Below are 20,576 nucleotides of genomic sequence, written 5' to 3' on the forward strand. Positions count from 1 at the left end.
TGAAGAGTCGGACACGACTTGGCGACTGAACTAGTTTTCTCCATCTGTAAAATGGGGATTCCAGTAACCACCTTACAAACACAATAAACCAGCAATGTTGGCACCTAGAACAAACTGAACAAAACCAGCTCTCAAATCAATTCTGTAATTCATAATGTAGCCCACAGATGGGTGTTACTAACAATGCTCACCATCTGGTAGCTTCCTCTTTTAAATAATTATTCTTGCTAACTAGGTGCCAAGCTTTTAGAATCATTATATTGAATGTTTGCACCCTCTAAATTTTGGTGTCCTTAGAAAAAGCCCAGTATGACCAGCCATAGCTCAGTATATAGGTTTGCTCTGAGGATTAAAAATAACATTAAGAAAAACCCATTGTACAGTGATAGACATGTAATCAATAATAAATTATTGTTATTTAAATATTTCACAAATACCTTTATGTCACCCATTTGCCACTCCACATTATCACAATTATTCCAATAAACCCACACTTAGAATACAGATTAATCAAATCAGTCACGTGCAGAAAAACATAAATAAGGCAGAAATGAAAGGTAATAGACAGAAATGAGAAACTCTGAAACATTCTCTTCAAAGAGTCGATTTGATTCCATCTTGACTTTTTGGATTTTCTCTCTTAAATCCAGAAAAACCTGAGGACTTAGAAGAGTAGAGGGACCCTAATTTCAAGAGCCATTTCCAGACTAAGGAAATAACTGTTGGATTCAAAAGCAGAGTCCAAAGTTACCCCTCAGTGATGCTTCTTCTCTGCTGGATGGGCAAAGAGCTGCTGCTACTGTGTTTTGCATCCAGTCTCAGCTGTGCAAACACCAGTTAAGTAAGAAAAACATCAAGCCATCTTTATAACGTCTACAAACAACCTAGACAAATTCCTTTAGAAAGCTTAGTTAGTTAAGCTGAATAGTTCGTATGCAAAATAACAAAATTTGTCAACTCATAACAACCCCTGTATAAAGCACTCTTATTTAGCTCTGAAAGATTATTTCTCTGGATTATCAGATATCCAGAAATAGTTATTTTATTTTAAAGCATGCCAATCCAATCCAAAGTCACAGGTAACAATTCCCAGAGCAGGAGTTAAACTAAAATGACTCATAGGTATAATTAGTTATAATGATGTCTCAATAACAGTTTTTCTCCAAGAAAACATTTCTTCTTCTAAATGTTAAGTTAGTTCACAAGCTAGCACCCCCAGTTTCCCCACAAATAAAAGAACAAAGTCTTTATACTCAACTTCAACCAACAGTAATAAGCTGAAAGCTTTTCCTCTAAGATCAGGAACAAAACAAGGATGCCCACTTTTGCCACTTTATTCAACACAGTCCTGGAAGTCCTAACCAGAGTAATCAGGCAAGAAAAAAAGTAGGGGGGGAGCACCCAAATCAAAATGAAGACGTAAAACTGTCTCTTTTTACAGATGACATGATGCTAGATATAGAAAATCCAAGATTTCCCCCCCAAAACTGTTAAACTAATAAACAAATTCAGTAAAAGTGCAAGATATAAAACCAATACACAAAAATCAGTGTGTTTCTACACACTAGCAACAAAGTACTAGAAAGAGAAATTAGGAGAGCAACCCCACTTAAAACTGCATTAAAAAATAAAATACCTAGGAATAAATTTAACTGTGGAGGTGAAACATAAGTATACTAAAACTGACAAATAACTGATGAAAGAAACTGCAGAGAATGACAAAAGATATTCCATGCTCATGAGCTGGGAGAATTAATATTGTTAAAATGTCCATACCCCTCAAAGTGATCCATGATTTAAAGCACTCTCTATTAAAATTTCAAAAAGCAGAAAAAACAATTCTAAAATTTATACAGAACCTCAGAAGACCAAATAGGCAAAGTAATCTTAAGAAAGAAGAAAAAAGCTGGAGGTCTCACATTTCTTAATTTCAAACTATATTATAAAGCTATATAGTAATCAAAATAGTACAGTATTTGCATTAAAAAGACACAAACATCAATGGAACCAAACAGACCAGAAATAAAACCATGCATGCATGGTTAACTAATTTTCAACAAAGGTGCTAAGAATATTCAATAGGAAAAGAATATGCACAATAAATGGTGCTGGGAAAACTGGGCAGTCACTTGCAAAAGACTAAAGCTGGACCCCTATCTTACACCATACACAAAAATCAACTCAAATGTATTACAAACTTGAATGTAAGACTTGAGACTGTGAAATTCCTATTGGAAAACATAGAGGTTAAGTTCCACATCATGAGTCTTGGTAATAAATTTTTGGACTTGAAACCAAAAGAAAAGGCAACAAAAGCAAAAATAAATAAATGGGACTACCTCAAACTAAAAAGCTTCTTCTGCAGAGCAAAGGAAACCATCAACAAAATCAAAAGGGAAACCAAGGGGGGAAGGGACAGTTGGGTTTGGGATTGACATGTGTACACTGCTTTACTTAAAATGGATAATTAACAAGGACCTACTGTGTAGCACATGGAACTCTGCTAATGTTATTTATGTGGCAGCCTGAACGGGAGATGAGTTTGGGGGAGAAGGGCTACATAAATACGAAGGGCTGAGTCCTTTTGCTAATCACTCGAAACTATCACAACATTGTTAATCAGCTATACCCAATACAAAATAAAAAGTTTTAAGAATTTTTTTAAAAAATCAAAAGGCAAGCCCAGGACCAGATGGCTTCACAGGAGAACTCTATCAATCATTTAGAGAAGAGCTAATGCCTATCCTTCTAAAACTCTTCCAAAAAACTGCACAGAGAAGAACACTTCCAAACTCATTCTACAAGGCAACCATCACCCTGATACCAAAACCAGACAAAGACAACACAAAAACAGAAAACTACAGGCCAATATCACTGATAAACACAGATGCAAAAATCTTCAACAAAATTTTAGCAAACAGCATTCAGCAACACATCAAAAGCTCATACACCATGATCAAGTTGCGTTTTTTCCAGGGATGCAAAGATTCTTCAATATATGCAAATCAATCAATGTGATACACCATATCAACAAATTGAAAGATAAAAACCATATGATAATCTCAACAGATGCAGAAAAAGCCTTTGATGAAGTTCAGGACCCATATATGATAAAAACTCTACAAAAAATGGTCATAGAGGGAACCTATCTCAACATAGTAAAGGCCATATATGATAAGCCTACAGCAAACATTATTCTCAATGGTGAAAAACTGAAAGCATTCCCCCTAAAATCAGGAACAAGACAAGGGTCACCACTTTTACCACGATTATTCAACATAGTTTTGGCAGTCCTAGCTACAGCAATCAGAGAAGAAAAAGAAGTAAAAGGAATCCAGATAGGAAAAGAAGAAGTAAAGCTCTTACTGTTTGCAGATGACATGATCCTGTGCATAGAAAACCCTAAAGATACTAACAGAAAATTACTAGAGCTCATCAGTGAATATAGTAAAGTCACAGGATACAAAATCAATACACAGAAATCACTTGCATTTCTATATACTAACAGTGAAAAATCAGAAAGAGAAATTAAGGAATCAATCCCATTCACCGTTGCAACAAACAGAATAAAATATCTAGGAATAAACTTACCTGAGGAGACAAAAGAACTGGACACAGAAAATTATAAGACACTGATGAAAGAAATCAAAGATGACATAAACAGATGGGGAGATATTCCATGTTCCTGGATAGGAAGAATCAATTTTGTGAAAATGACTATACTACCAAATGCAATCTACAGATTCAATGCAATCCCTATCAAATTACCAATGGCATTTTTCACAGAACTAGGACAAAAAACTTCACAAATCATATGGAAACACAGAAGACCGCAAATAGCCACAGCACTCTTGAAAAAGAAGAATAGAGCTGGAGGAATCAACCCTCCTGACTTCAGATTATACCACAAAGCTACAGTCATCAAGACAGTATGGTACCAGCACAAAAACAGAAATATAGACCAACGGAACAAGATAGAAAAGCCTAGAAATAAACCCATGCACCTATGGGTACCTTATTTTTGACAAAGGAGGCAAGAATATTCAATGGGGCAAAGACAGCCTCTTCAATACATGGTGCTGGGAAAACTGGACAGCTACATGCAAAAGAATGAAATTAGAACACTTCCTAACACCACACACAAAGATAAACTCAAAATGGATTAAAGACCTAAATGTAAGACCAGGAAGTATAAAACTCTTAGAGGAAAACATAGGCAGAACACTCGATGACATAAATCAAAGCAAGATCTTCTATTACCCACCTCCTAGAGTAATGGAAATAAAAACAAAAGTAAACAAGTAGGACCTGATTAAACTTAAAAGCTTTTGCACAGCAAAGGAAACTATAAGCAAGGTGAAAAGACAACCCTCAGAATGGGAGAAAATAATAGCAAATCAAACAATGGACAAAGGATTAATTTCCAAAATATACAAGCAGCTCATTTAACTCAATACCAGAAAAACAAACAACCCAATCCAAAAGTGGGGGAAAGACCTAAACAGACATTTATCCAAAGAAGACATACAGATGGCTAACAAATACATGAAAAGATGCTCAACATCTCTCATTATTAGAGAAATGCAAGTCAGAAATACAATGAGATATCACCTCACACCAGTCAGAATGGCCATCATCAAAAAGTCTACAAACAACAAATGCTGGAGAGGGTGTGGAGAAAAGGGAATGCTCTTGCACTGTTGGTGAGAATGTAAATTTATACAGCCACTACGGAAGATAGCATGGAGATTCCTTAAAAAACTAGGAATAAAACTACCATATGACCCAGCAATCCTACTCCTAGGCATCTACCCTGAGGAAACCAAAACTGAAAAAGACACATGTATCCCACTGTTCTTTGCAGCACTATTTACAATAGCTAGAACATGGAAGCAACCTAGATGTTCATCAACAGATGACTGGATAAAGAAGCTGTGGCACATATACACAATGGAATACTACTCAGCCATAAAAATGAAGGCATTTGAGTCCGTCCTAATGAGGTGGATGAACCTAAAACCTGTTATACAAAGTGAAGTAAGTCAGAAAGATAAATAGCGTATACTAACGCATGTACACAGAACCTAGAAAAATGGTACTGAAGAATTTATTTGTAGGCAGCAATGGAGAAACAGACATAGAGAATAGACTTATGGACATGGGGAGAGGGGAAGAGAGGGTGAGATGTATCTTGAGAGTAACATGGAAACTTACATTACCGTATGTAAAATAGATAGCCAACAGGAATTTGCTGTATGTCTCAGGAAACTCAAACAGGGGCTCTGTATCAACCTAGAGAGGTGGGATGGGGAGGAAGATGGGAGGGAGGCTCTGTATGTACACCTGTGGCTGATTCGTGTTGAGGTTTGACAGAAAACAACAAAATTCTGTAAAGCAATTATCCTTCAATTAAAAAAATAAATTTAAAAAAATCAAAAGGCAATATACCAATGGGAGAAATATTTGCAAATTATATACCTGATAAGAAGATAATATCCAGGGGCTTCCCTGGTGGTCCAGTGGTTAAGAATCTGCCTGACAATGCAGGGCACACAGGTTTGGACCCTGGTTAGAAAGATCCCACATGCCACAGGTCAACAAAGCCCATGAACCACAACTACTGAGCCCACGCTCCAGAGCCTGTAAGCGGCAACTACTGAAGCCCATGCTCTGCCACTAAAGAAGCCACTGCAATGAGAAGCTCATGCACCACAAGGAGAGCAGTCCCCACTCGCCCCAACCACAGAAAGCCCAGGCACAGCAATGAAGTTGCAGCGTGCAGTGTAGCTATAAATTTTTTTAAAAGTTAATATCCAAAATACATACAGAATTGTCATAACTCAAAAGGAAAAAATCAACCAGATTAAAAAATGGGCAGAAGAAGTGAACAGACATTTTCCCAAACTGGACATATAAATGTTTAAAAGGTATATGATAAGGTACTTAACATCACTCATCATAAGGGAAACCCAAATCAAAACCACAATAAGGTATCACCTCACAGCTGTCAGAATGGCTATCCTATCATCAGAAAGACAATAAACAACAAATGCTGACAGGCATGTGAAAAAAAGGGAACCCTCATACACTGTTGGTAGGAACGTAAATTGGTGCAGCCCCTACGGAAAGCGGTATGGAGGAAAAATTAAAAATAGAACTACCATATGATTGAGCAATTCCATTTTCAGGTATATATCCAAAGGAAACAAATCATTATCTCAAAGATGTATTTACATGTCCATGTTCACTGCAGAATTATTCACAACAGCAAAGATACAAATCAACCCAAGAGTCCATCAACAGATGAATTGATAAAGTGTGGTGGAATATTATACAACCATTAAAAAAATTTTATGATATATAGTGAATAAATGCAGTAGCATAATATACAGTGGAATATTATTCAACCATAAAAAATAAATTCTTCAGGGCACTATGCTAAGTGAAATTAAGTCAGAGAAAGACAAATACCATATGATCTCACTTGTATGTGGAATCTAAACGGAACTGAACTCAAAGAAACAGAGAACAGACTGGTGGTTGCCAGAGGCAAGGGGCGAAGGTGGTCAAAAAATACAAACTTTCATTTATAAGATTAATAAATTCAGGGGATGAAACATACAATATGGGCTTCCCAGGTGGGTCAGTGGTTAAAAAAACACCTGCCTGCCAATGTCAGAGACTCCGGTTCAATCCCTGGGTCAAAAAGATCCCCTGAAGAAGGGAATGGCAACCCACTCCAGTATTCTTGCCTGGGAAGTCCCATGGACAGAGGAGCCTGGAGGGCTACAGTCCATGGGATCACAAAAATTCAGACACGACTTAGCGACTGAACAATAACAACATACAATATGGTGACTACAGTTAACAATACTATATTGTATATTTGAAAGCTGCTAAGAGAATAATCTTTAAAGTTTTTATTACCAGAAAAAAAAATTATAACTATGTGAAGTGATGTATGTTAACTAAACTTACTGCAGTAATCATTTCACAATATATACATATATCAAATCATTATGATGTCATATGTCAATTATACCTCAGTGAAACTGGGGAAAACATTTTTCAAAAATAATGTCCATGTGTGGTGACTGGTATATTTCTAAACAGAATCCACAGACTAGAAACACTGCCCTAACATTACATTTAAACATGGTTAAATGTATAACCATGTGCCTGAAACAGACATTATTATACATTTTGGTTAAAAGTTAGAATTATGACTATAGTCACCATGGTTTGTATGAATAAAATTGATCACATTATAGATAAACAATAGAAGGCTAAAAGCAATTAGTTGATTATAACTTTTTAGACTTGATAGAATATATTATCCTCAAAAACTAATCCAGGCAGAAATAGAGATTACAGTTTCAGAAATGTGTTAAGCTAAATAGGAAAAGTATGTTTAAACTGTAACATTCCTTAAGACAGAGGTCTAGTAGGTTTGATATCAAGTTGCAGTGGAGAAATAACTTACCACCATAATCACAAATAACTAATGAAACAATATTATTTTTTGTTATTTGCTGATATGCATCCATAATTCTCATTTTGAAGAAAAGATTCTTATTTTTCTGGTGCCATCAAGTGGTAACATTATGAAGTGTTCTAAGGTTAAATACTAATAACTTTTAGACAGAGAAGTAACTCACTGATATGTTTTATATATGTCAATGTTGTGTTTTAGCACAAAATTACATAGAAAGAAAAGGGAGTAACATTAGATCTAATTGTTTGCAACTCATTCCCATTTTAAACTCCTAACACCAGATGAGAATTAAGACAAAGAAGAAAAATGAGTAAGTCATCAAGATTGGAATGTTCCACTAGCAGACAAAAAAACCCAAGACAATGAAACTACCTGAAAAGAAAAATTCATATCAAAATAATATATCAATCAAATCCTAAGAGATGTTCCCTCCTGAAGTTCTATTAATGTGGCAGTAAAAGAAATTATTTTTAAGGCAAAACCCTTCAAGAACAAAAAGAAAGAAAACAGCAGCAACAAAATTTTAGAAGCTAAAAACGTAGATGAATGAATGGTTACTGTCTGGTCAACTCAAGGAAGCTGCCTTACTTACAGACAATGTAAAACTCCCCAAAACTTCAGGGACTGGTTGTTTTAGATAGCTGTGGAAGTGAGTGTGAAAGCTAAAACCAGGAAAATTCACCAAAATCCTAGTTAAGAAGCTGTTAGGATGCCACTGCACACACTCCTTCTTCCACCCCTTATGGCCAAGTATCCCTTTTTACACCACTCATGTAAAGTGTGGTGTAAAAGACGGAAAGTTTATACTCGAGGCTTCTGACTACAGGACACCGAGCATAGTGAGGGTGGAAGTACTGCAGTTAAAAAAAAACAAAAAACTGTTAGTAATCCAAGAGACTGTGATCATCTAAACAGTACTGACAAGTCAAAGACCACAGAACAACAATGACGATGATTTTCCTGAAAGAAAACCACTGGAAGAAGGTCCTATTAACCTTTGACTATTGTATCCAGGATGTCAGATTATGAATTGCAGTATGCTTCAATCTGCTTCCCTAAGGGAAAGGCAAGTGATGAAAAACTGATGCTTAAAAATAAATAACAGGCTAAGTTCTACTTACAGACACTTAGCAGCATTCAGCTCTCCATGTCCCGTATCACCCCCATTAATTGGCTGAGAATTTATCACAACTAACAAAAATAGAATAGTAAGCAAATCCAAGAACCCTTTACATTCTCAGTTTAAAAGCCCATTTCATCTTGCCTCTTCAGGCCATCAAGAGCAAATGTACTAAAGAATCTCTGGGAATACTCCTGACAGAATCAGGTGAACATGGCAGGAAAAAAAAATATATTATTATTCAAACAAGGGACCTAGAAGCTTGATTTTTTAAAATTCTGTTTGTGTTGATTAATTGATCAAAGCAGAGACTTAAGTATATTGTCTTCCACCATGTAATTAAAAGTTAAATTACCATCTTTAGGTAATTTAACCTCCAGTAATTTCTTTTTTTCAGTCTTGTTTTTACACAGGATTATACATAAGAAATTGCAATATATGTATGTATGTATGTATGTGTATGTGTGTGTATTTTCTCCCAAATACCAACATAAGAACATGCCAAAATATAATAATACAGATAAAATTGTACCTTGAACACCTTCCAGGAGCAAATCAACTCCCTTCCTATAAAAATCAGAGGCAGCTTCATAGTCATCTTCTTCTTCCTTTTTTAAAGCCAGCTTTATTAATTCTCCTGCTTTCTCCAAATAATCTCTCTTGCCAAGCTTGGATTTTAAACTGCCAGGAAAAAGGCTACGACTTTCCCGTTCTTCTTCTGTTTTGTTCTGTTCACTGTCAGAAAAAACAGCTCCTAGTGCTGAAGAATCTGAAGAAAGACTGGGACCAAAAGTCCTGATGGGAGAATTTTGATTGGAAGCCATTCCATCATCCAACTCAGCAAGAGAATCCACATCAACAGTAAGAGATACCAGATCACTGTCACTGGAGAAACCTAGAAATATGATCACAACAGTGAACAGATATTAAATTGAGAATCAGCCAAAAGAATACAAATCATACTGACTAAACATTTTTTCATACTACCCATGTCAACCAGGAAGATTGTAATTTACTGATGGAAGTCAGTGTCTAGCAATTTGTTTCAGCTTAGTTCATTCATTTTTGCACTATCTCCCTACAGTTCTGGAAGACAATCTCCTTGCCTTAACCATCAAACTGAAACTGAAGTCAAGTCTTTATTTAGCCCTGTTGTTACAAGGAGCCTTTACCACAGGATCTTGTATTTACAGAAAGTTGATGCTTATATACACAGCTTCTGTGAACAACAGAATTAGGATAAAAGCAAAAGAATAAGAGCTTTAGAATAGAAAAGAGAAATGCCTGAATCCCAGCTCTTAAAACTTACTGTGTGACCAACCACAAGTTACTTAATAATAAACTTATTATGTGGGGCTTTAAATGAGAAAAAGAGCTAACGCATATAACAGGCTAAGATTAAATTATAACTTTTATAGCAATTACATAATAATAATTTGACTACACATAATATAATGTATCCTCACAGATGTGCTTTTAAGTAATCATCCATATCTGGAAAATGTATGTCATGGAGCTTTTTTTTTTGAAATTTATGTTTCAGCCTCTTCCACAAACTTTTGGAGAAAGCTTTGGTCAGTATTTGCATCTTAGTTTTCTGACAGAAAATGAATAGTGGATGCTATTGAACCTTTACTCAATGAAAATTACTTCTTCCATTTCATATAACTGACTTCATGATACATGAGCTTGAACTACAATAACAGTTACGAAACCTGCTCTACTTTTACATTCTTAAAAATGATTAAGGACCTCAAAGAGCTTCTGTTTATATGGATTACATCTGTAAATATTTACCGATCTTGGTATTTTAAAAATAGACTGAATTTTTAAACACTTAAAGCCCATTATATGTTAACATAATTTTTATAAAATAATTAAGAAGTACCATTGTTTTACATATTTGCAAATCTTGTTAACAGAAGATGGCCAGATTCTCATGTCTAATTCTGCACTCAATCTGTTAGATGTCATTCTGGTTAAAAGAGTTGAAGAAAATGTCACATTGGTAAGTAACTGAAAATGGGGTGAGTATTTTAACAGCCTTTTCAAATAACTATAGCTATTGTTTTTTTGATACTACAACAAAACTTAACAAGTAGTAGTTTCTTAAAGGTTAGTTTAATACTGAGTTTACAAACTCATACAGATCTTTTATCCTGTTTGAGTCTGTAACATCACACTCTGGTCATTTGAAAATGTTAGTTTCCTGAGTTATACAAAGCCTCCAAATGGTGATAAATTTCATCATTACAATATCTCCAAGAAAATCACATTTGCTATTTATCACCACTGACCTCATCAGAAAAATTGTTTACATATTGTGAAACTGTTAGGCTCAAAGTGGCTGAAACAGGTTCTCCAAAATTCTATTTTGGTGTTGAGAACTAGAATATCATCACTATTTGGCAACAAATACTGTTAACTGCTTTCCTTGAAGCGCAAGCTTCCTTTATTCATTAAAAAAAAATTGTTAAATACTCAAGTCTGAACAATGAGTTGTCTGTCAGTCAGTCTTTCAAGCAAAAACAGGGTCCCAGGAAAAAAGTAGTTAGTTTATGGTTCAAATAACTGCAAAGGCGCTTTCCGTCAGGACAACCAGGGCAGTTCAGTATGTAAAGTGTTTTTTCACTTTCATTTCATCACACATAATTAGCATATAAAAGACATGTATCCATGGGTTGAGATTCAGTAAAATTAACAGTTTTTACAGCTTTATCAAGGACCTCCTAAGTGAAATAAGCATTGGTATTATTGCAAGTATGTGCAACAAATACTGTTACAGTCTCATATCACTGTCTTGATTCATGCTCAAGTAGAGCAGTTTCACCCACCACTGCTTTTGGATCATCAGTACAATTGTCAGCAGAGTGGAAACAGCAAATTACTTCCTAGATTATTACAAAAAATAGTTTCTGCCTTGGAGAGCCCCTGAAAACATCTCAGGAATGAACACCCAGAGATCTGAAAACTATACTTTAAAAGCCACTGACTTGTATCATTAAATAAGATTCACAACAGGGTTAGGCAAAACTTAGGTTTGGGAACAATTATGAGATCTGCATATAGGTTTCCCTGGTGGCTCAGATGGTAAAGCGTCCGCCTGCAATATGGGAGACCTAGGTTCGATCCCTGGGTCGGTAAGATCCTCTGGAGAAGGAAATAGCAACTCACTCCAGTACTCTTGCCTGGAGAATCCCATGGACGCAGGAGCCTGGTGGGCTACAGTCCATGGGGTCGCACAGAGTCAGACATAACTGAGCGACTTCATTTTCCTTTCCTTTCCGTATGAGATCTGCATCTTCACTGAATACATACTGACTGCCAGATTTCTCAGGAAGGAAAATATCACGTTGACCAAAAAGTTCATCCTGGTTTTTCCATAACTCAAACAAACTTTTTGCCCAACGTAAAGAAGAAAATGATCTCCCCAGCATCATACACTAAGTCAAAATTAAAGGTGGATTTGAGTGCACAATTCCAGATCAAGGGTCAACAAAGTTTTTGCCCAACATAAAGAAGAAAATGATCACCCTAGCATCATACACTAAGTCAAAATTAAAGGTGGATTTGAGTGTACAATTCCAGATCAGGGGTCAACCAACGTTTTTTCTGAGGGCCACAGGGTGAATATTTCAGGCTTTGTGGGCCTTACAGTCTCAGTCACAACTGATCAACACCGCTGCTGCAGCACGAAAGCAACCACAGACAACGCCCACACGTGCAAGCCCGCCTGTGCTCCAGCGAAGCTTCTCACGTGGAGGCTGAACTCTGAACGCCGTACAATGTGCACAGGCCGCAAAATAATATACTTTGGAATTCTGTCAACCATTTAAAAATGCAAAGACCATTCTTAGCTTATAGGGCAGGTCATATAAAAACAGGTGGCAGGCCAGACTTGGCCCATGGGCCACACAGTTTGTCAACCCTTATCACAGACTCAAATTGCTTCAGTTCAGTTCAGTCACTCAGTCGTGTCCGACTCTTTGCGACCCCGTGGACCGCAGCACGCCAGGCCTCCCTGTCCATCACCAACTCCCAGAGTTTACTCAGACTCATGTCCATTGAGTCGGTGATGCCATCCAACCATCTTATCAAATTGCTTACTTCATACCGAATAAAGTAAGTTGGGATAAAAACATTTACTGGCAGCTAAGCTCTAATTTCAAATCAACTTTAGACACTATTTTGGCACTCTGTCAATATATCCTGTTTTCAGGGTTTGGCTTTTTTTTTCCCCCACAAATCCTTGCAATGCCCATAAAATACTAATTTTGTTCCCTGAAAGCAAGAGACTTCATTAAAGTCACAATACCAGATGAAATTCATTGGACCTAGTGGCAATCTCTTTAATTCGCCACATTTCTTTTTTTTTTTTTTATGTTTTATTTTACTTTTTTTTTTGTTGTTGTTTTTTTTGTTTTTTTTTTATTTTTTTGTTCTTTTTTTTTTTTTTTTTCTTTTTTTTTTTTTTTTTTTATTTTACTTTTTTTTTTTTTTTTGTTTTTTTTGTTTTTTTTTATTTTTTAATTCGCCACATTTCAACTGTATAGACAGCACTTAAAATCAAAATCTCTTTATAGCCATCTAGAAAATTGTTTACACATTGCTCTGAGAAATATATAAACTTTCCAAGATTTTTTAAAATAATTTTAAATATTTTCTATATTCAATACAAATTTACTTCCTTAGATGGTTATCATTGTATAACCTGGTCCTCCGAAATTAATAAACAGACAAAGAAAAAAAATGCTGTGGTTTATACAGCTAATCACAAACGAAAGGAATGTTGTTACAGATCTTTTGTCTGCTCTCTGATGTCTTGTCACTATAACCTCTATATCATCTATCACATCATACTGTTTCATGCTTTGCTTGATTTTCCTTTCTAACAAGAACAATAATACCAAAGGGCAAGAGGGTAAAGTTATGTGTACTCAGTTTCTTGGCTTTTGACCATAAAAATCTAGTCACATAGTCATATTTCCTCTTACTCTTCCAACCTTATTAGCAAACAAATCATGATTACATGAAACTAGATCAGAAAAGTAACATCATAAAAACACCTAGGGAAAAGTCAGATAGTAAAATAAAGTAATAAATAAATGTTCTATACAAATTGTTCCCTTTTCAAATTCTACCTAATTCTAAATGAGAAATGTTTCAAAATAAGCAAACAAATAAGAACTAGCAGGTTAGGAAGAGAAAATTTTTTAGCCTAAGCAAGAGAAGCAAAAGGAAACAAAATTACTTCTTCTGGTTTATGGAGGACAATTTTAAAATATATGTCAGATGAAAAAATGCTTATATCTTTAGTCCAGAAATTTAGCAATATATACCAGAAACAATCAGAGATGTAGGAAATAAAAGACCTACACCTAAGAATATTCATCACAAAAACTAGTGCAATTGAAATAACAAATTCCTAACAATAGGAGAATATGGTATATCCTATGATAAAATATTATGGAGTTATTAAAAACTTTTACCAGTTCAGTCCAGCCGCTCAGTCATGTCAGACTTTTTGCAACCCCAAGGACTACAGCACGCAGGCCTCCCTGCCCATCAACAACTCCCGGAGCTTGCTCAAACTCGAGTCCATTGAGTCAGTGATGCCATCCAACCATCTTATCCTCTGTCATCCCCTTCTCCTCCCACCTTCGATCTTTCAGCATCAGAGTCTTTCTAAATGAGTCAGTTCTTTGCATCAGGTGGCCAAAGTATCAGAGTTTCTGCTTCAGCATCAGTCCTTCCAGTGAATATTCAGGACTGATTTCCTTGACGATGGACTGGTTGGATCTCCTTGCAGTCCAAGGGACTCTCAAGAGTCTTCAACACCATAGTTCAAAAGCATCAATTCTTCGGCACTCAGCTTTCTTTACAGTCCAACTCTCACATCCATACATGACTACTGGAAAAACCATAGCTTTGCCTAGATCTTTGTTGGCAAAGTAATGTCTCTGCTTTTTAATATGCTGTCTAGGTTGGTCATAGCTTTTCTTCCAAGGAATAACAAGTCTTTTAATTTCATGGCTGCAGTCACCATCTGCAGTGATTCTGGAGCCCCCCAAAATAAAGTCCGTCACTGTTTCCATTGTTTCCCCATCTATTTGCCATGAAGTGATGGGACCAGATGCCATGATCTTAGTTTTCTGAATGCTGAGTTTTAAGCCAACTTTCTCACTCTCCTCTTTCACTTTCATCAAGAGGCTCTTTAGTTCTTCTTTGCTTTCTGCCATAAGACGGGTGTCATCCACGTATCTGAGGTTATTGATATTTCTCCCAGCAATCTTGATTCCAGCTTGTGCTTCGTCCAGCCTGGCATTTTGCATGGACATTTCACAGACTGATTCCAAACAGGGAAGGAGTACATCAAGGTTGTATATTGTCACTCTGCTTATTTAACTTATATGCAGAGTATGTCATGCGAAATGTTATAGGAGAATATTTAATGCTAAAGCATTCATGCTTTATTAATCAAAAACAACAAACTGCAAAGCAGTATATATACTATAATTCTAGTTTAAAAACACAAACACACACCAATGTTCATAGCAACTCTATTTACAGTAGCTAGGACACTGAAGAAACCTAGCTGTTCACTGACAGATGAATGGATAAAGAAGTTGTGGCACATATATACAATGGAATATTAATCAGCCATAAAAAGGAACGAATTTGAGTCAGTTGCAGTGAGGTGTATGAACCTAGAGCCTGTCGTACATTGTGAAGTAAGTGAGAAGGAGAAAAACAAATATCATATATTAATGCGTATATATGGGATCTAGAAAAATAGTACTGATGACCCTATTTGCAGATGTACAGAACGGACTTGTAGACACAATGGGGTAAAGAGAAGAGGGGACAACCGGAGAGAATGGCGCTGACATACACATTCACTGCGGTGTGTAAAGCAGACAGCCTGGTGGAAGCAGGTGTGTAGACAGGGCGCTCAGCTCGGCGCTCGGCGCTGACCCGGAGGGGTGGGAGGGAGGCTCAGGGGCGGGATATGCATACTTAGAGCTGATTCTCGACGCTCTACAGCAGAAACCAACACAACACTGTAAAGCAATTATCCTCCAATTAAAAATACATAAAAAATAAAACTCAAAAACACAAACAGGAAAAAAGGTGAGAAAACTACATGAAACATTAACAGTGCTTTTCTCTGTATGCTGGAAGTACAGGTGACGCATCATATTTGCTGTATGTGAATGACAAGTCCTTAAGGCTATGCATGTGAAGGATATCAAAAAAGATGCAGCAAGAGCTACAACTGGGGATTTGTTTGTAAATCAAGATATGTTATAGACATGATTTATAAAACGTAGACCTATGTGAATCATCCAGCAGCCAGTGCCAAGAAATTTCTAACTTGAGAGAAGACAGAGATGACTATAAAAACAGATCTGTACAAAGCAGACTAACCCCTGACACGTCTTCCTTACTGATTTTCTTCCTTTCATTCTCCTCTTAAGATGTACCCTAATATACCTGAAAAGCCTAGCACTATCACATTTCCTCAACTATACATTGCAACTAACCTAGTATTATCTGATATGTTTCTCTTCCATACTGAAGCAATTGCTAACTCCCCTTCTTTTCATTGAAGAATTCCCCAACCAGCTCAAGAAGAACATTCCCCATCACTACCTCAACAACGGGTACAAAGATACAGAGAGGAAAATGCGAATACTCACTATCTATTTTATTCATTTTATATCTTTAACATAGCTACTTAATACAGTGCTTGCTCAACTCCTTGAAACCACAGTCTTGTCATTCAGTCTGTTTTTTATAAAGCTACACATAATGGACACTAGCTCCCTGAAACCCAGAAAGTTAACAAGTAAGATAAAAAGAGCTGCAAGCAAGAAAGAGGTTCTCAGTTAAAGTGAGTAAGAAGAACATTGTGGATAATGCAGGGCAACAGCTGACAATACAGAGGCTATTTGTCAAAAGTTAAACCAACCTGAAGTCAATCCATGTTTAAAGGGGCCCTCTGGGCCATCAGAGGAGTAAAAGGTGCATCCTTTACCAACACCATCAAGTCAAAAAACCTAAGCCTTTTTTGGAAAGGATGGGGATGGGGGGGAGTCAAAGGTTCTATGAAAGTGTTCAGCCTCCAGGTTCATATCACAGAGATTCAAGTCTCAGGGCTATTAGAGGACCCCAGGTGACTGGTTAAAAGCAGCTACAGACATGAGGGGTTTGTGCAGCGTCCCAGTTCACCTACCTACCCTCACCTTCTGTGCTTTGAACTGCTCAGAGTAGGGCAGTATAGTGTAATCTGTCTAGGACACCATCTCTGAAAGACAGACACCAGGGGAAAAGGTTGAGTTGCCACAGAATAAATCTTTATACTATAAGCTATCAGAAATCTGTATTTGAAGACCTTCTGCAAAAAGAGATCAGTTTCCTTTAGAACAACAGGTGGTCTCTCATGGCTGACTATGCCTAAAATACATGGCCTCATTATTATTAGCTGATAGCTTTCACTGAGCCCTGAGGTTCAAATATTGCCATAGTCAATGAAAGGGAATTTCTACTTTTACTAGTAGCGATGACTCAAGCTTCACACACAAAGCAAGATATCTAGCTAGCAGAACAAAGGTCACCCTGAGGTAGAAGACATACGTATCAATCTCCATTAAGAAACAAGCCTTTATAAATATGATTTTAAGTGACTACCTAAACTCAAAAGTTGATGTTAGTTAAGATTCCTCTATTTGATTACCAACTCGTCACTCAATAATAGCTATTGTTACTATAAAGAGCCATTCCTCTGACATTTCACATTTTTATAACGTTCTTGATACATGTCTTGCTTCACCCTTGAAATTTTATAAAAAGAACATCAGAATATCTACTGCATATTTGGTTAAAAAAAAAAAAGAATAAGCACAGGAAACAACACATCAATCACAATTACAACCCTAGTACTGTTACCTTATCATGAACAACAAAGATCTATGAGTTGGCTTCCATTTTTACTTAATGAACTTTTTATGCTGCTCCATAATCTACTCTGCAAACCAAATCTGTGACCAGGACACAAGCAGTTCATACTGAGCTTTCTATACCAAATTAAATCTCATTTCAGAATACAGGTCTGAGATTGCTGTTTAATATCTGGAGTGCTTCGACTGCCTTAGGCACCTGGCTTAACTTTTCTGAAATTCCAATTTTTAACTATAAAGTAAGGTATTTATCTATATCATTTCCAGTGTTCCTTCTACTCTAAAATCTATTCCCACAACATATCGTGAAATTTTTATTTGCCCCATCAGACTCCTAAACTCTTAATATACAATGTTATCCTCAATAGTCACAGAATTGTTAAGGGTCAATTTTTGTAATTTGTGTCAACTGTTTTATGTGCACACAATGACACATTCTCATTTCTGCTTATCTTAATAATAACAACTTACTCTTTTTATATTTATTTTAAACTTCCCCACAAAGAAAATTCAACTAATAAAGGACAGTGGATAAAAGTTAAGCAGATAAGCACTCAGGAGAAAAGGAACTTCAAACTGAATATTCACACTCGGAAGTGATACAGAAGCACCCAGAATCAGCCCAGGAGCCAGATTGAGCGTTCCTGTGGTGCCACCTGGTGGCCATTTGCTATAAAATCTACTTTAAATTTAAAATCTGTATTTTGTCATCTTTGTGCTTTTCTATATAATGAAAAGAATTATTACCCTGACACCAAATAAATACACAAATTTTGAACTGAATGTGATTTTGAAAAGGTCCCTTACATGGACCAGCAATAGATTCTATTCTCAAAATGTACATCTCATTTACTTTAAAATAGCTAATTCAAGACAGCTTACTCAATAGACCCTTTCTTGTGTCTACAATTGCTACAATAAGCACTTAAGAGAGCTCTCACTCCACAATTTACAGGCAAAAAGACAAAAAAAAAAAAAGGTAAATTTGACTACTTTAGGAAACATTTAAGAATATTTACTCTTAAGATATGCTACATATAAGAAGCTGATCTCTCAATTTGTATTTGTGGTTATGATCACCTAATTACTTTTTCTTACTTGCTGCATACACCTGGAATATGTCCCTCCCAAAACTGCAAAAGAAGTCAAGTAATGTACTGTGAAGAGGAAATGACACAGTTTACCAGATGAGCTTACACAAGCATCAAAGGCTCCGATATCAAGACCAGCATGGCAGTAAAGCAACCTATATCCTTCCAAAAGGCCAGCAGATGAGAGAAACATGCCAAGAAGCCCAATTCCCATGCACCACTTTGACCAGGTCCCCTCAAACATCACAGGAACTTTATGGCTAAGTTTAATTCAACAAAAAGATGGAATTTAAAAAAGGAAGTAAGACGGTAACAATTAAATCTTCTTTCATCTTTGAGAAAATATATAGTTTAATTTCACTGAACAAAAGAGATAAAGAGCAAACCAGCACTTAATTTTAAAAATATAAAACAATGTGAACATTTCAGCTAAAAACCTACTGAAAAATTTTATAATTTTTAATTTCATATTAGATAAAAATATATTAAGCAGTTAATCACCAAATTGTTGGGTTTTCTAAAAAACCTTAATGGGGTTTCCTTTATCACACTATACTATATAAAATACTGAAAGTTTTTAAAAAATCCTCTAATCCAACTCCTTATGCTTCCTTAGAAAACTTTCTTTCAAGGTAAAGACTTCTTGATTGCATTTTGTGGTACTAATAAAAACAATGATCACTTAGCCTCTGCATCTGTTCCCTGAGAGGTGATGTACTTGCCATGTGTCATTCTAACTCTAACTGAAGGGACTTGGCACAGCAGACTACTCATATTAAGATTCGCCCCGCTGGCTCATTCCACTGGCAAACTAAATGACAAGTATGAAAAATGAATCCACCTTCAAAACACCACTTAAAACACTCCACTCGGAGGAGCTGTTATGCAGTGTACCACGTCCTCACGTTCGGGCTCTAAGTCCGCCTCGCCAGCACGTGCCTCCAGTCCCTCAACAGCCTCCTCTTGTCCGCAGACCTGCGGGGCTCGGCTGGCTGCGAGCTTTCCTGCCCCTTTCCTACGAGAGGCCCTCTCTCTTGGTTGTCTCTGGGACTGGCAGAACTTTTGGTGTGAAAGTAAATCTGGCGCTTGCCCAGGATGCCAGGCAATCTCATGATATCTAAAAGTCACTTTTCCTCTCAAATACCAGCGAACTTGCAAGATGTCTGATACTCAAACTTGTATTTGTCAACAAGCTATCTTTGGGCAGGATCAATGAGCCAGGCATAGCGGTTTTTAAAGGGAGGGAGTGAAAAACATAAACATTAACAGCTTTCCCAATTCCCTGTTTTTCATTCTTCATGGATCCCAGGGTGTTTCAGAGGTCATCATGTAGTTAGAAAACTAAATTATGCACTGAAAGGATAAAATTTCAGTATTACTTTTAAGTATCATTAAGTCTTTTTCTGTGTTTTTAACAGAAATGTTGCCCCCAGTTTCTCCCATAAAAGCATATTCCTAAAACGATAATTGCTTCCAAGGAAAACTCATCATTTTGAAATGTTAAAAGATAAACTTTGAAACAAATACACCCTCCCTCTACTGTAGTTAGGGTAACCCATTCATCCAGAAAGCAGTCCTGGTCTTAGAGAACAATAAGTACAACAGCGTCTTCTTTAATTCTCAGAAGTGTCTCAGTTGGGACAATAGATTACAAACTCACCCTATCCTATAAGTTTAAGGTTATAACCCACCTTAGGTTATACCTCCTTTAACATGAATACCTTTTTATTCTAAACAGTCGTCCACATTTTAGAACACCATCCCAAGAAAAGTCATCCTAATAGTAACTCTTCCCTTTCTCTCCTAAACTTAGGCAAAGGACAGAAGACCTCTGCACCACTCCTATTCTTGATTACCTTCTACTAAAATAGGCTCCTGAGACACCCTTCTCCCACCATGGCTGGACTCCT

General features: G+C 36.5%; 1 protein-coding gene across 3 annotated transcripts in view; it reads right to left on the reverse strand.

Moving 5' to 3' along the window:
• RPS6KC1 (ribosomal protein S6 kinase C1) overlaps nt 1–20,576 on the reverse strand; it is a 195,688-nt gene that overhangs the window by 112,419 nt on the left and 62,693 nt on the right. For all 3 annotated transcript variants that reach the window (XM_043924639.1, XM_043924640.1, XM_043924641.1), the window contains one exon: nt 9,148–9,510. In XM_043924639.1, coding sequence (XP_043780574.1) covers nt 9,148–9,510 — 363 coding nt within the window. The remainder of the gene's footprint in view (nt 1–9,147; nt 9,511–20,576) is intronic.

The sequence above is a fragment of the Cervus elaphus genome, chromosome 14, assembly GCF_910594005.1.
Source record: "Cervus elaphus chromosome 14, mCerEla1.1, whole genome shotgun sequence".
NCBI lineage: Eukaryota > Metazoa > Chordata > Mammalia > Artiodactyla > Cervidae > Cervus > Cervus elaphus.